The sequence below is a fragment of the Triticum urartu genome, chromosome 4 (genome assembly GCF_003073215.2).
Source record: "Triticum urartu cultivar G1812 chromosome 4, Tu2.1, whole genome shotgun sequence".
Classification (NCBI taxonomy): Eukaryota; Viridiplantae; Streptophyta; class Magnoliopsida; order Poales; family Poaceae; genus Triticum; species Triticum urartu.
This window is the reverse complement of record NC_053025.1, coordinates 219,857,610-219,871,832: the sequence shown is the minus strand read 5'-3', so window position 1 is coordinate 219,871,832 and position 14,223 is coordinate 219,857,610. Positions and strand designations below refer to the sequence as shown.

The following is a 14,223-nucleotide window of genomic DNA, read 5'->3' as shown; positions in this document are numbered from 1 at the left end:
TGAGGTAATTGTACCTTCTCCCGAATTGGAAAGTAGTTCATCACAGAAATCAGTTCTAGTGATTCCTACACCAATTAGTGAGGAAGCTAATGATGATGATCATGAAACTTCAGATCAAGTTACTACCGAACCTCGTAGGTCAACCAGAGTACGGTCCGCACCAGAGTGGTACGGTAATCCTGTTCTGGAGGTCATGTTACTAGACCATGACGAACCTATGAACTATGAGGAAGCGATGATGAGCCCAGATTCCACGAAATGGCTTGAGGCCATGAAATCTGAGATGGGATCCATGTATGAGAACAAAGTGTGGACTTTGGTTGACTTTTCCGATGATCGGCAAGCCATAGAGAATAAATGGATCTTTAAGAAGAAGACTGACGCTGATGGTAATGTTACTGTCTACAAAGCTCGACTTGTTGCGAAAGGTTTTCGACAAGTTCAACGAGTTGGCTACGATGAGACCATCTCACCAGTAGCGATGCTTAAGTCTGTCTGAATCATGTTAGCACTTGCCGCATTTTATGATTATGAAATTTCGCAAATGGATGTCAAAACTGCATTCCTTAATGGATTTCTTAAAAAAGAGTTGAATACGATGCAACCAGAAGGTTTTGTCGATCCTAAAGGTGCTAACAAAGTGTGCAAGCTCCAGCGATCCATTTATGGACAGGTGCAAGCCTCTCGGAGTTGGAATATATGCTTTGATAGTGTGATCAAAGCACATGGTTTTATACAGACTTTTGGAGAAGGCTGAATTTACAAGAAAGTGAGTGGGAGCTCTGTAGCATTTTTAATATTATATGTGGATGACATATTGTTGATTGGAAATAATACAGAATTTTTGGATAGCATAAAAGGATACTTGAATAAGAATTTTTCAATGAAAGACCTCGGTGAAGCTGCTTATATATTGGGCATCAAGATCTATCGAGATAGATCAAGACGCTTAATTGGAATTTCACAAAGTACATACTTGATAAAGTTTTGAAGAAGTTCAAAATGGATCAGTCAAAGAAAGGGTTCTTGCCTGTGTTACAAGGTGTGAAGTTGAGTCAGACTCAATGCTCGACCACCGCAGAAGATAGAGAGAAAATGAAAGTCATTCCTATGCCTTAGCCATAGGTTCTATCATGTATGCAATGTTGTGTACCAGACCTGATGTGTGCCTTACTATAAGTTTAGCAGGGAGGTACCAAAGCAATCCAGGAGTGGATCACTGGACAATGGTCAAGAACATCCTAAAATACCTGAAAAGGACTAAGGATATGTTTCTCATTTATGGAGGTGACAAAGAGCTTGTCGTAAATGGTTATGTCGATGCAAGCTTTGACACTGATCCGGATGACTCAAAGTCAAAAACCGGATACGTATTTATGTTGAATGGTGGAGCTGTAAGTTGGTGCAGTTCCAAGCAGAGCGTCGTGGCGGGATCTACGTGTGAAGCGGAGTACATAGCTGCTTCGGAAGCAGCAAATGAAGGAGACTAGATGAAGGAGTTCATATCCGATCTAGGTGTAATACCTAGTGCATCGGGTCCAACAAAAATCTTTTGTGACAATACTGGAGCAATTGCCTTAGCGAAGGAATCCAGATTTCACAAGAGAACCAAACACATCAAGAGGCGCTTCAATTCCATCCGCGATCAAGTCAAGGAGGGAGACATAGAGATTTGCAAAATACATACGGATCTGAATGTTGCAGACCCGTTGACTAAGCTTCTTCCACGAGCAAAACATGATCAGCACCAAGACTCCATGGGTGTTAGAATCATTACTATGTAATATAGATTATTGACTCTAGTGCAAGTGAGAGACTGAAGAAAATATGCCCTAGAGGCAATAATAAAGTTGTTATTTATATTTCCTTATATGATGATAAATGTTTATTATTCATGCTAGAATTGTATTAACCAGAAACTTAGTACATGTGTGAATACATAGACGAAATAGAGTATCCCTAGTATGCCTCTACTTGACTAGCTCGTTAATCAAAGATGGTTAAGTTTCCTGACCATAGACATGTGTTGTCATTTGATGAACGGGATCACATTATTAGAGAATGATGTGATGGACAAGACCCATCCGTTAGCTTAGCATAATGATAGTTAAGTTTTTTTTGCTATTGCTTTCTTCATGACTTATACATATTCATCTGACTATGAGATTATGCAACTCCCGAATACCGGAGGAACACCTTGTGTGCTATCAAACGTCATAACGTAACTGGGTGATTATAAAGATGCTCTACAGGTGTCTCCGAAGGTGTTTGTTGGATTGGCATAGATTAAGATTAGGATTTGTCACTCCGAGTATTGGAGAGGTATCTCTAGGCCTTCTCGGTAATGCACATCACTATAAGCCTTGCAAGCATTGTGAATAATGAGTTAGTTGCGGGATGATGTATTATGGAACGAGTAAAGAGACTTGTCGGTAATGAGATTGAACTAGGTATGATGATACCGACGATTGAATCTCGGGCAAGTAACATACCGATGACAAAGGGAATAACGTATGTTGTTATTGCGGTTTGACCGATAAAGATCTTCGTAGAATATGTAGGAACCAATATGAGCATCCAGGTTTCGCTATTGGTTATTGACCGGAGATGTGTCTCGGTTATGTCTACATAGTTCTCGAACCCGTAGAGTCCGCACGCTTAACATTCAATGACGATTTGTATTATGAGTTATATGTTTTGGTGACCGAAGTTTGTTCGGAGTCCCGGATAAGATCACGGACATAATAAGGAGTCTCAAAATGGTCGAGAGGTAACGATTCATATATTGAAAGGTAGTATTCTAGTATTCGGACATCGAAATGATTCCGAGTGTTTCAGGTATTTTACCGGAGTACCGAGGGGTTACCGGAACCCCCCGAAAGAAGATATGGGCCATATAGGCCATAGGAGGGAGGCTAACCAGCCCACAAGGGGTTGGTGCTACCCCACAAGGGAGGAGGCTGAATTGTTTTAGGGAAGGGGGCGCCACCCCCCCCTTCCTTCTCCTACTCCCTCTCCTTCCCCCTTTCCACCTCCAAGAGAAGGAAAAGAAGGGGGAGAATCCTACTAGGACTAGGAGTCATAGTAGGACTCCCCCCTTGGCGCGCCCCCTCCTGGCCGACCGCCTCCTCCTCCTCTCCTTTATATACGGGGGTGGGGGGACCCCAAAGGCACATCAATTGTTCTCTTAGCCATGTGCGGTGCCCCACTCCATGGTTTACTCCTCCGGTCATAGCGTTGTTGTGCTTAGGCGAAGTCCTGCGCGGATCACATCACCATCACCGTCACCACGCCGTCCTGCTGACAGAATTCCCCCTCGACCCTCTGCTGGATCAAGAGTTCGGGGGACGTCATCGAGCTGAACGTGTGCTAAACTCGAAGGTGTCGAACGTTCGGTACTAGATCGGTTGGATCGTGTAGATGTTCGACTACATCAACCGCGTTTACCTAATGCTTCTGCTTTCGGTCTACCAGGGTACGTGGACACACTCTCCCCCTCTCGTTGCTATGCATCTCCTAGATAGATCTTGCGTGATCGTAATTTTTTTTTGAAATTGCATGCTACCTTCCCCAACAGGACAACCCCAGGTCAGACAGCTCAGGCAACAAGCAGATCCAACTCGATCTGTACTGCGTCTTGGACCGTTACTTCCGTGAGAAGAACGACAAGGGCGCCTAAAAGGGTAAGGGCAGTTGTGGATGATTTCTTCATAGCTAGTATACATAGGTAAACATGCCAATTTTTGGTTGTCCGATGACATGTTCTAATATAATACATGTTGCATGAGTTTGTATGAATTTAATGTGTGCTAATTGTGGTGTCCGATTGTGTGAAGAGAAATTTAAGACGTGTCCGGTGAATGTCCGCGGATAAATCCGAAACGCGTGTGTGGGTATTTGAGGCACGGGATTTGCCAAGTCGGCTGTAGACGGTCCATCGTTCCTCTTCCTTCCGGCGCCTCCAAACCCTAGCCCGTTGAGCCAGCCGGAAGAAGCGGCGAGACATTATGGGATGGGCCGCGCGGTTCCTGACTGCGGTCTCATTCCTCGCCTTGGGCGTCCTCTTCGCGCCGGACGCGCTCTTCGGCGGCGCCCCCGGCCGCCCAGCCGCCGGCGTCGCGGCGGCGAGGCTGGCCCATGTACTCTGCTTCGCCACCGCATGGGGGGCCGCGCTCTGGGTCACCTTCATCGGCGGCATCGTCATGTTCAAGTAAAAAAGTTTGCGCCGTCTCAGTTAAATTTCTTAGCCTCGCGTGTGTGGGAATTCATCTAGGCTTTCATTGCCTTCATTATTATTGCGTTTACTCGGTACTTACATCTTACATGTTCCCCATTTGTAAATAGCTTCAGAATTTAGGCAGTTTTGGGTGCCTCCCGTTGCATTTGGTAGGTTTCCACTATGCTCAAATGCAATTTCTTTGGGACAGGCAACACAAATTTTGAGATAGGACCCATACCTTCTCAGCAATTCATCTCACCTTCTACAACTTATGTTTTTACAATATCATCCATTTATGCATGCTTGCTAGCACAAAAACTATTAGCAGAACATCCAAAGATATTTAATCCAACGGAAGGAACATACACAGCTTGTAAACTGAAGACATTTGATTGTTCAGTATCTAGAGAGATGTAGATCTCCTATGAAGCATTAGCCACAAGCCTGTAACGACTGTGGTTACCCTTTACTACTAGAACATCTGAATTTTGAAAGCGCCAACGCTATTCAGCTTTTACAAGAAAGTTGGGTTGTTTACTTGATCCGTAAGATGCATTGTCAGAGCAATACATTAGATGCACTTAGAATGCTATATCGTTTGCTGGATTGTTGAACTCTGTGCCTTCATTGTTGTGAGACCTGCAATCATAAGCAATTGATATTGTTTTGATCTAATCTCCTGGATAATGAAGGCATTTGCCAAGGCACCAGTTCGGGAGTCTGCAGGGGAAGATGTTCCCAGCATACTTCATGTTGATATCGGTGTGTTCAGCTATATCGGTTGCAGCATTTGCATACCTCAACCCATGGAAGACAGCATCAACTGTTGAGCGTTACCAGCTTGGTTTCCTTCTTGCTGCCCTCGGTTTTGACCTGTCCAACCTTCTGGTCTTCACCCCCATAACTATCGAGGTCAGTCCTTTACGTACTCATTAGTCAATTGCGACGATTAGTGAAGTTTCATTTTATAGTCATATGTTGTTTAATGTCATAAAATATTGGTACATCTGTGATGACACACGGTCTTGGATTAACAGTTCCGTACAGAAATCACAGGCACATCCGGATTTCTGTTAGTGTTTGTAATAATATCATCGGTAGTGAACAAAAGTAACATGGTGGTTACCCCGCAAAAAAACATGGTAGGCCTTCACAGCCTCGTAGGCGATGCTGTTCTCGTACAGAGAATCATAATACATGGTGACACGGACTTGGTTGTGTAGTATATGTTTTTTTTGTGGGTGTGTAGTATATGTTATACGGCCTGTGAATCATACTGGTTGCTGGAAACAGCTATAGTGTGTGGTTTAAAGTAGTAACCGTTCAGGGGGACTGGATCCTTGCCATGAGCTCAGAAGAACCTATGCTGTATGCAGCTGTTGATTCACAGTAGCAACTTTGCTCGTCTTGCGCAGATGATGATGAAGAGGCACAAGATCGAGAAGGATCTTGGCATCGGTGGTGAGGTGGGACGGTCAAGGAATGCCGAGTTGGCAAAGACAAACCCTGCACTCGCAGCGATGAACAAGAAGTTCGGGATGATCCACGGGCTGTCGTCCCTGGCAAACATCATGGCATTCGGCAGCCTGGCCATGCACTCGTGGTACCTAGCGAGCAAGCTTGAGTTGTGACTGTTGAAAGTTAAGTGATGAGTCCATGTAATGGCCTTTCTTCTCAGCTGGTGACAGGAGCTTATAGTCTAGGCTGTCTACAGCTAAAGAAAGAGTAGTGTGAAAACTTTGCATCTGATGTTGTGACTTGGGATAATAATGTACAGAGTGCAAGGAGTGTCTAGCTGTTTAATAATGTGCAGGAGCGCAGAAACTCTGCTAGAATCAGTTTATCTTTTACAGATGATGATCTGCGTATGAAACGGGTGTAAACTGGTATTGGCCACGAATGGTTGAAGATGGTGCTATAGCAAATGACATTCCGAAGGAATTTGCAAAAAAAAAAAAAAACGATGGACACATCTCAGTAGCACACAACCAGGGGATGATGTAAACCATGAACGGCTGGCAGGGGCTCCGTTCGTAGATGGCACCTCTGCTTTTTGCTTTTTTCTAATCCTGCATGCAAGCTTTTTCTATAACAAAAAAATATCCCTCTCTTTATTTACGATTCAACCAGCATTACATCACTTAATAAGAGAGGGATGAGCTCGCTAGGAGGCTCAACGAAAAAATTATTACAAGAAGGGCCCTTGGCCAAATTTGCTAATTCATGAGGAATTAGTCTCTCTAGGACTTTGCACAAATTAGGTATGAGGAAAGTTGCATGCGTTTTTTTTTGACTTGCTGACCATAGAACAATCATTCTATGGTATTTTCATTAATATAAAAAAAGTTATTTACAACAAGGCTAGCAAGCAGAAGTTCAACCAATACCAGCTCTAGGAAACATCATATAGCGTAAAATTAAAGAAAACTATCTATCCGGCTCTGAATCTTGTTGGCCTTGGACATTTTAGCTCTGTATTGAGCTCTGATCAGTCCTTCCCGCATGTGGTACTTCCAGCCTTGGATATGAGCAGCAGCTTGTCTGAAGATCTTGTCATTGCGCACACACCAAATGCCCCAACTGCTTGCCAATATGATATCTAGTGCAATCCCGCGAGGAAATTCATTTATAGTCATACAAATCTCATCAAAGGTGGATGTGCCTCTCTTTTTATCATTGACAATAACATGATGAAGTTCACTTATAGTCATACAAATCTCATCAAAGGTGGATGTGCCTCTCTTTTTATCATTGACAATAACATCCCAGCAGCTGAGAGCAAATGGGCAATCCCAAAATAGATGTAGAGCAGTCTCATCCACTTGATCACTACATAGTACATAGTTATAGGATTGAAGATGCATACTTTTCCTTTTCAAAAGATTCATTGTGTTGATTCTGTCATAAAGAAGGAGTCGTAGGAATATCTTGTGCCTAAGCATGGCCGTAGTTTTCCACAGAGATTTCAGTAAATGGTGACATGTGGATGGCCCCACTAGGCATTTATACATCTTCATCGAGGAGTAGGCACTTGTGTTCCATGTGTAAACCCATTTGTCTTGCTGGTTACTCTTGGGTATGCCCTGAATCATAACGTGCATGTGTTCAAATTGCCTATGTGCTTCCACAGTAAGTGGTCTGTGGTACATGGATGCTGGGTCTTCGTTCTAAAAAACTTGCTGAAGGGCGGTATCTTTATTGATTGCAAAAGAAAAAAGTTCAGGGTATAGATCTTTCATCTTGCCCTGCTTCCAGTTGTTAGACCATGGATAGATGGTATCACCAACACCAGGTTGGCATAGGGCATTGTCCTTGTAGATTGGCAATAGCTTCAAGATAGATTTCCACCAGAATGATCCCACCATTCTGCCCCCTGGCAGTCATGTGGTGTAGTATGCTTCCCAGATGATTTTCACCCATGGTGTATCCTCTCTATTCAAAAACTTGTGAAGGAATTTCATGAGAAGTGCCTTGTTGTGTGTAGCAATATCAATAATTCCCAGACCCCCATGACTTTTTGGTTTGCATACTTTGTCCCATGCAATCATGGGTTGCCCCTTTGCTTCAGTTCCAAATTTCCTCCAGAAGCAGTTCTTCAGGTATTTGTTGATTTGCAGAACGACAGTTTGTGGAATAGTGAGAGTGCTCATATAGAAAATGGGCATGCTGGAGAAAACTAACTTAATCAATGTAAGTTTGTCTCCAATGGATGACATGGTGGAGCAGCCCTGCAGTCTAGTGTCAATTCTCTTCAGAAGGGGAAAGTAATCTTCTACTCTGAGCTTGGCGATAGACAGTGGTAGCCCCAGATATTTCATTGGCAGACTCCCAATTTGACAACCAAGGAGGGTAGACAACTCCAACATCTTGTGTTCAAGTGTATTGATAGCAATCATTGTTGATTTTGAGTAATTAACTTTGAGACCAGTGTAAGCTGCAAAATGAAGTAGCAAGTTTTTGACATGGAGCAGTTGGGTAAGCTCAGCTGGCAGTGCAAGAATGGTGTCGTCAGCATATTTAATGATTGGGAATTTTGGGCAAGATGTATGATGTAGAGGTGAAGTAATGAGAGCGTTATGCATGGCCTCATTCATCATGGTTTGTAGAATATCTGCTGCCAAAACAAATATGAGGGGATATAATGGATCTCCCTGCCTGACTCCTTTTCAGCAAAGGAATTGTTTTCCAGGCATCCCATTAAGGAGGACAGAAGAAAAACCAGTGCTATAAATCTGCTTAATCCATTGAATCCATTTGTATCCAAATCCATATGCTGCTAAGATCTCAAATATAGTATCATGGTTGAGCATATCAATTGCCTTTTCAAAATCCAACTTCAATAGAATAATCTCCTTTCTAGAGTGATGACATTGATGTATATATTCATATGACCATGCCAAGCAGTCCCGGAGGCATCTATTATTAAGGAAGCCATATTGATTTGTGTGAATCAATTTGGGCATGACCTTTTGCAATCTGTTGGCAAGAAGTTTTGTGAGGATTTTGACAGTGCAATTAAGCAAAGAAATGGGCCTAAATGCACTAGCAGAGTCTGCAGAGTTGATCTTGGGTATCAGTGTGATGTAGCAGTAGTTGATGCTCTGGATATTGACCTTGCCAGCACAGAAATCATTAATAATTTGTAGAAGTCTGGAACTATAATGTCCCAACAATATTTGAGGAAAGATGCATTAAAGCCATCTGGTCCAGGTGATTTGTCACTAGGCATTTGTTTGATAATTGCATCAATTTCTTCCTTGGTGAATGGACTTTCTAAATCTTGTAGATCATTGGATGGATGAATCAGTTGATGCAGCATTAATGGGTTGTCTGTGTTGTTGACAATGCCTAATCTCTCTTTGAAAGCCTTGCATAAAATGGTGAAGGAAATATGCCCTAGAGGCAATAATAAAGTTATTATTTATTTCCTTATATCATGATAAACGTTTATTATTCATGCTAGAATTGTATTAATCGGAAACATGATACATGTGTGAATACATAGACAAACGGAGTGTCACTAGTATGCCTCTACTTGACTAGCTCGTTGATCAAAGATGGTTATGTTTTCTAGCCATAGACATGAGTTGTCATTTAATTAACCGGATCACATCATTAGGAGAATGATGTGATTGACTTGAGCCATTCCGTTAGCTTAGCACTTGATCGTTTAGTATGTTACTATTGCTTTCTTCATGACTTATACATGTTCCTATGACTATGAGATTATGCAACTCCCATTTACCGGAGGAACACTTTGTGTGCTACCAAACATCACAATGTAATTGGGTGATTACAAAGGTGCTCTACAGGTGTCTCCGAAGGTACTTGTTGAGTTGGCGTATTTTGAGATTAGGATTTGTCACTCCAATTGTCGGAGAGGTATCTCTAGGCCCACTCGGTAATGCACAGCACTATAAGCCTTGCAAGCATTGTAACTAATGAGTTAGTTGCGGGATGATGTATTATAGAACGAGTAAAGAGACTTGTCGGTAACGAAATTGAACTAGGTACTGAGATACCGACGATCGAATCTCGGGCAAGTAACATAGCGATGACAAAGGGAACAACGTATGTTGTTATGCGGTTTGACCGATAAAGATCTTCGTAGAATATGTGGGAGCCAATATGAGCATCCAGGTTCCGCTATTGGTTATTGACCGGAGACATGTCTCGGTCATGTCTACATAGTTCTCGAACCCGTAGGGTCCGCACGCTTAAAGTTCAGTGACGATTAGTATTATGAGTTTTTGTGTTTTGATGTACCGAAGGTAGTTCGGAGTCCTGGATATGATCACGGACATGACGAGGAGTCTCAAAATGGTCGAGACGTAAAGATCGATATATTGGACGACTATGTTTGGACACCGGAAAGGTTCCGGAAGGTTTCGGACATATACCGGAGTACCGGGGGGTTACCGGAACCCCTCGGGGGGCTTAATGGGCCTACATGGGCCTTAATAGAAATAGAGGGCAGCAAGGGGAGTGTGGGGGCATGCCCCCCAAGGCCCAAACCGAATTGGTTTAGGGCAAGGGGGGTCGGGCCCCTCTTTCCTTCTCCTCCTCTCCCTTTCCTTCCCCCTCTCCTACTCCTACTAGGGAAAGGAGGAGTCCTACTGATCATTGATCTCTTAGCCGTGTGCGGTGCCCCCCTCCACCATAATCCACCTTGATCATATCGTAGCGGTGCTTAGGCGAAGCCCTGCGTCGGTAGCATCATCATCACCGTCACCATGCCGTCGTGTTGATGAAACTCTTCTGTGAAGCTTTGCTGGATCGGAGCTCGCGGGACGTCATCGAGTTGAACGTGTGCAGAACTCGGAGGTGTCGTGCGTTCGGTACTTGGATCGGTAGGATCGTGAAGACGTACGACTACATCAACCGCTTTGTGCTAACGCTTCCGCATTCGGTCTACGAGGGTACGTTGACACACTCTCCCCTCTCGTTGCTATGCATCACCATGATCCTGTGTGTGCGTAGGAATTTTTTTGGAATTACTACGTTCCCCAACAAATGGCAGCTTTGGAATGATGATCATGATGTTCCATCCCCTCATCATCTCTGATCATGGAGATACTGTTAAATATGTGCTTGATTGTGGCTTTAGCCTGAAAGAATCGGGTGTTTGCTTCCCCCACTTTAATGTTTCTGATGGTGGCCCCCTGCTTCCAGTAAATCTTTTGAAAAGATAGATTTTGTATCAAGTGATCTTTAAGGATCTGTCTGCCCGTTGATTCTTCAATGTAGAGTGGCCTAAACTCTTCCAAAGTATCATAAACTAGGATGACCTCATTAATATTCTTGATGATAGTTTTTAGATTAGAGATATTTCTGGACCAATTTTTAAGCCCCTTTCTGAGCCTCTTGAATTTAGCAGAGATGATCTTGGCACCGTCAGTTTCAAAGACCCATTGTTCCCAGATATCTTTGACCACCTATTTAAATCGATTGTGTTGCAGCCAATAATTCTCAAATCTGAAGATTTTGGATTTGGGTATAGTGGTTCCAATTTTGATCACACATGGGATGTGGTTAGAGGTGGTTCTGGCCAGCAGGATAACTGTAGTATCTGGGTAATTAAGTGTCCATTCCTCATAGGTGAAGAACCAATCTAGCTTCTCTAGAAGAGGTGCATCATGCATATTACTCCATGTGTTAGTGCGGCCTTTCAGTGGGATTTCAATAAGAGCTAATTGTGAGATGGCTTTATTGAAAGCCAACATGTCTTGTACATTGCCTCCCTCCTTGTTTCTATTCTGTGGGTATCTGATGTAGTTAAAGTCTCCAAGTACCATCCAATTAGTGGAGTCCATAATATTGACATTATGAAACCGGTCCAGGAAATTTATTCTATCAGCATGCTGACAAGGGCCATAAACATTAGTGAGGATCCATGTATCTCCATTGTGCTTAGATGTGAATTCTATAGAGATAGAGTATGCAGTTTTTTCAATGGTAATGCCAGTGAATAGGTGGTCATTCCAAACCACAAGAAGGCCACCAGATGCACCCACAGAGGGGACATAGTCAAATTTATTAAGCTTTCTTGGGCAAAAATTCCTTACATAATTACTGTCAAATAGTTCTCTCTTAGTCTCTTGCAGACACAAAATAGAGCAAGGAGATTCCTCAATTTTATTGGCTATAGCGGAGTGTTTCTTATCACCATTCAGTCCTCTCAGATTCCAGTTCAAAATGATCCAAGATTTGGCCATGGATGAAACAAAGATAGAGTACTAAGAACTGCATAAAGAGACAGATACAAGTTCCTGTGCAGATACCAGTCTAGATGAAACACTATTACATAAGTTCCCATGATCTTAGCCATTACAAAAGTTGCTCTAGTAGATAGCATCAGAGGCTTAAACTGACAATCTCTATGCCTACTAGGGGAGCTAGCTCTGGCTCTTGCTTGAGGTCTTACTCTTTTGTCCTGTCTCCACAGCTTTGGAGTTGTTGCTCTTGAGTTTCTTGGGTCCCAGCTTCAGAATGTTCTCTAATGTATCATGAGCATTAACCTTACAGAAGGAGACATTTAAATTTTGAACCACTTTGCCAAGGATAGGAGGAGGTAGAGCATAACAGGCTAGACAATTTCTATCAGTGCAAATAGGTCTTTTAATTCCCTTATTTAGAGCATGAATTCTGCAACTTCTCCTTACCTCTGTTTCCACTACAGGGAGCTTCTCTTTTCTCTTCTTGTTTTTCTGGACTGCTAGAGTGGAAGAGGCAGACCTTTCTTCAGTTGATTTGCAGAGTGGGGTTGCCACATTTTCTTGGTCTACTCCTGTAGAATGTGCAGACTAAAAGAATAAGATGATCCATGCATATGGACATTTGTGTCAGGTATAGCAAATGGTTTAAGTATCTTTGATTCAGAACCTTGTACAATATAGTCCCAAACTTAAGAGGTAATACAATTCTTTGCCCATTCAAACTTATCTGGTGATAGTAGAGCCACTGATAGAAATTGACCCACTCAATAGGGCCCGAATTACCTGTTTGTTGTCTGCATTTGGTGCAAAATGATTCTTCCAAATTTTTACACCTTCTTGTCCCAGTAAAGTAGCATCTGAGGAAGTGATGCTATTATGGTCAGTCTTTTCTTTTTCCATAATGACTGGATCTAGTAGTTCAGAGGGAAGGTGTAAAAAACCCACTAGTAGATTTTGATTAACATCCAAGTATTTAGGGGTGGGAAAACCAGGTGGTGCGGCTAGATCAAACAAGGAGTGATCAGAAATTTCACCTTTATCCAATTGTTCGCCATGAGGAGGTAGAGCTTGATTTGGTTGTGCTTCAATGATGGGAATGTCTATTCCACCTTGTTCATTGTCCTTATTCAGTGTATCTGATAGGATGTTGAGCTTATGCCCTGGTTGTTCTGCTGCAGTTAAAGTCTTCATTTCACTCTTTTGTTGCATTGGGTCTGTGGATGTTGCATACTCAGGAGCCTTCAATTCACTCTCTTGTTGCATTGGGTCTGTGGATGTTACATACTCAGGAGTCTTATCAACAAGGATGGCTTCCAGCAAATAGTCAGGTTCCATGTATCCAACCCTGCATGATAGGGCATGTGCAAGGTTCCTGATCTAAATATGAGGCACAAGTGGTATATGAGTAGGTTCAGCCTGTAGGTTCAAATCCGGTAACTGTGGATTAGCCAACATCAGTGGCCCATTAGTAGATTCTGCAAAGGGTAAACTGCTGTTAGTGGGTGCCAGAGATAAAGTCATGTTGTTGTTATCTACTTCTGCATTCAGATGTTGCAATGCAGTAGCTTCTTCCTCTTGTAAAGGAGCCATCAGATCATTTAACTCCAGGAATTCTCTAGGTTGAATTTCCATATCTATTCCATGTCCTTGTTGTGGCAATGCCCAATGTCCCCAACCTGGCATGTTCTCTTCATCATCAACTAGTTGGAGAGCCTGCTTATTGGGATTGTCAGGCTGCTAGAGGGCCAATTGCAAATTATGCTGCACATCCATCTGATTAAGATCTGGAACATGATTATGGTGAATGTCATCGTGCTCATGATGCTGGAGTGGACCCAGAAAGTGATTGTACTAATTTGAATGGAAATGTTCTTGGAGTGGACCCAGTGTACTAGCTTACCGAAACTTTTGACAACATTAGCTACTTCATGCATGCATCTCTTATCAAAAGGAAATCCACATAGGAGCAGCCAAAGTTCTGTGTTGAGGGTCAATTTTCTCCAGTTCAATCCCTCATTGTGTTTTTGGAATATCACATGAACATCAGTAAAAGGATGTGGATTATCCCTCAGCAGAGTATCTCTATCAAAAACACTGTCTAACTTGACAAATACTTGACCAAATGGGCATGGATTGATCTCAGAAAATTCTATATGCTTGATCTCTGTCAGGAATTCTGAGATTACCTCACGAATGTTGTTGAATGGAACCGGCAGATTCGGCATCGGGACGATTGTGGCAATCACCCATTCTTCATGCCCTGGAGCAGAGGATCCCGCCACCACCCGA

At 42.8% G+C, this 14,223-nt stretch overlaps 1 protein-coding gene across 1 annotated transcript; it reads left to right on the top strand.

The window, feature by feature from the left end:
- Nucleotides 1–3,905: 3,905 nt before the first annotated feature.
- Nucleotides 3,906–6,135, top strand: LOC125551339 (transmembrane protein 205). Its single transcript, XM_048714528.1, has 3 exons — nt 3,906–4,210; nt 4,912–5,131; nt 5,635–6,135. Exons 1-3 carry the CDS (start codon nt 4,008–4,010, stop codon nt 5,848–5,850), a joined length of 639 nt encoding a protein of 212 aa, XP_048570485.1. The 5' UTR covers nt 3,906–4,007; the 3' UTR covers nt 5,851–6,135.
- Nucleotides 6,136–14,223: the final 8,088 nt, after the last annotated feature.

What these genes read in the sequence shown, in the direction of transcription:
- LOC125551339 (XM_048714528.1), top strand. Translation starts at nt 4,008, where the DNA reads ATGGGATGGGCCGCGCGGTTCCTGACTGCGGTCTCATTCCTCGCCTTG. An exon ending in GGCGGCATCGTCATGTTCAA is followed by an intron (nt 4,211 to 4,911) that starts GTAAAAAAGTTT and finishes TGGATAATGAAG; the next exon opens with GCATTTGCCAAGGCACCAGT. An exon ending in TCACCCCCATAACTATCGAG is followed by an intron (nt 5,132 to 5,634) that starts GTCAGTCCTTTA and finishes CGTCTTGCGCAG; the next exon opens with ATGATGATGAAGAGGCACAA.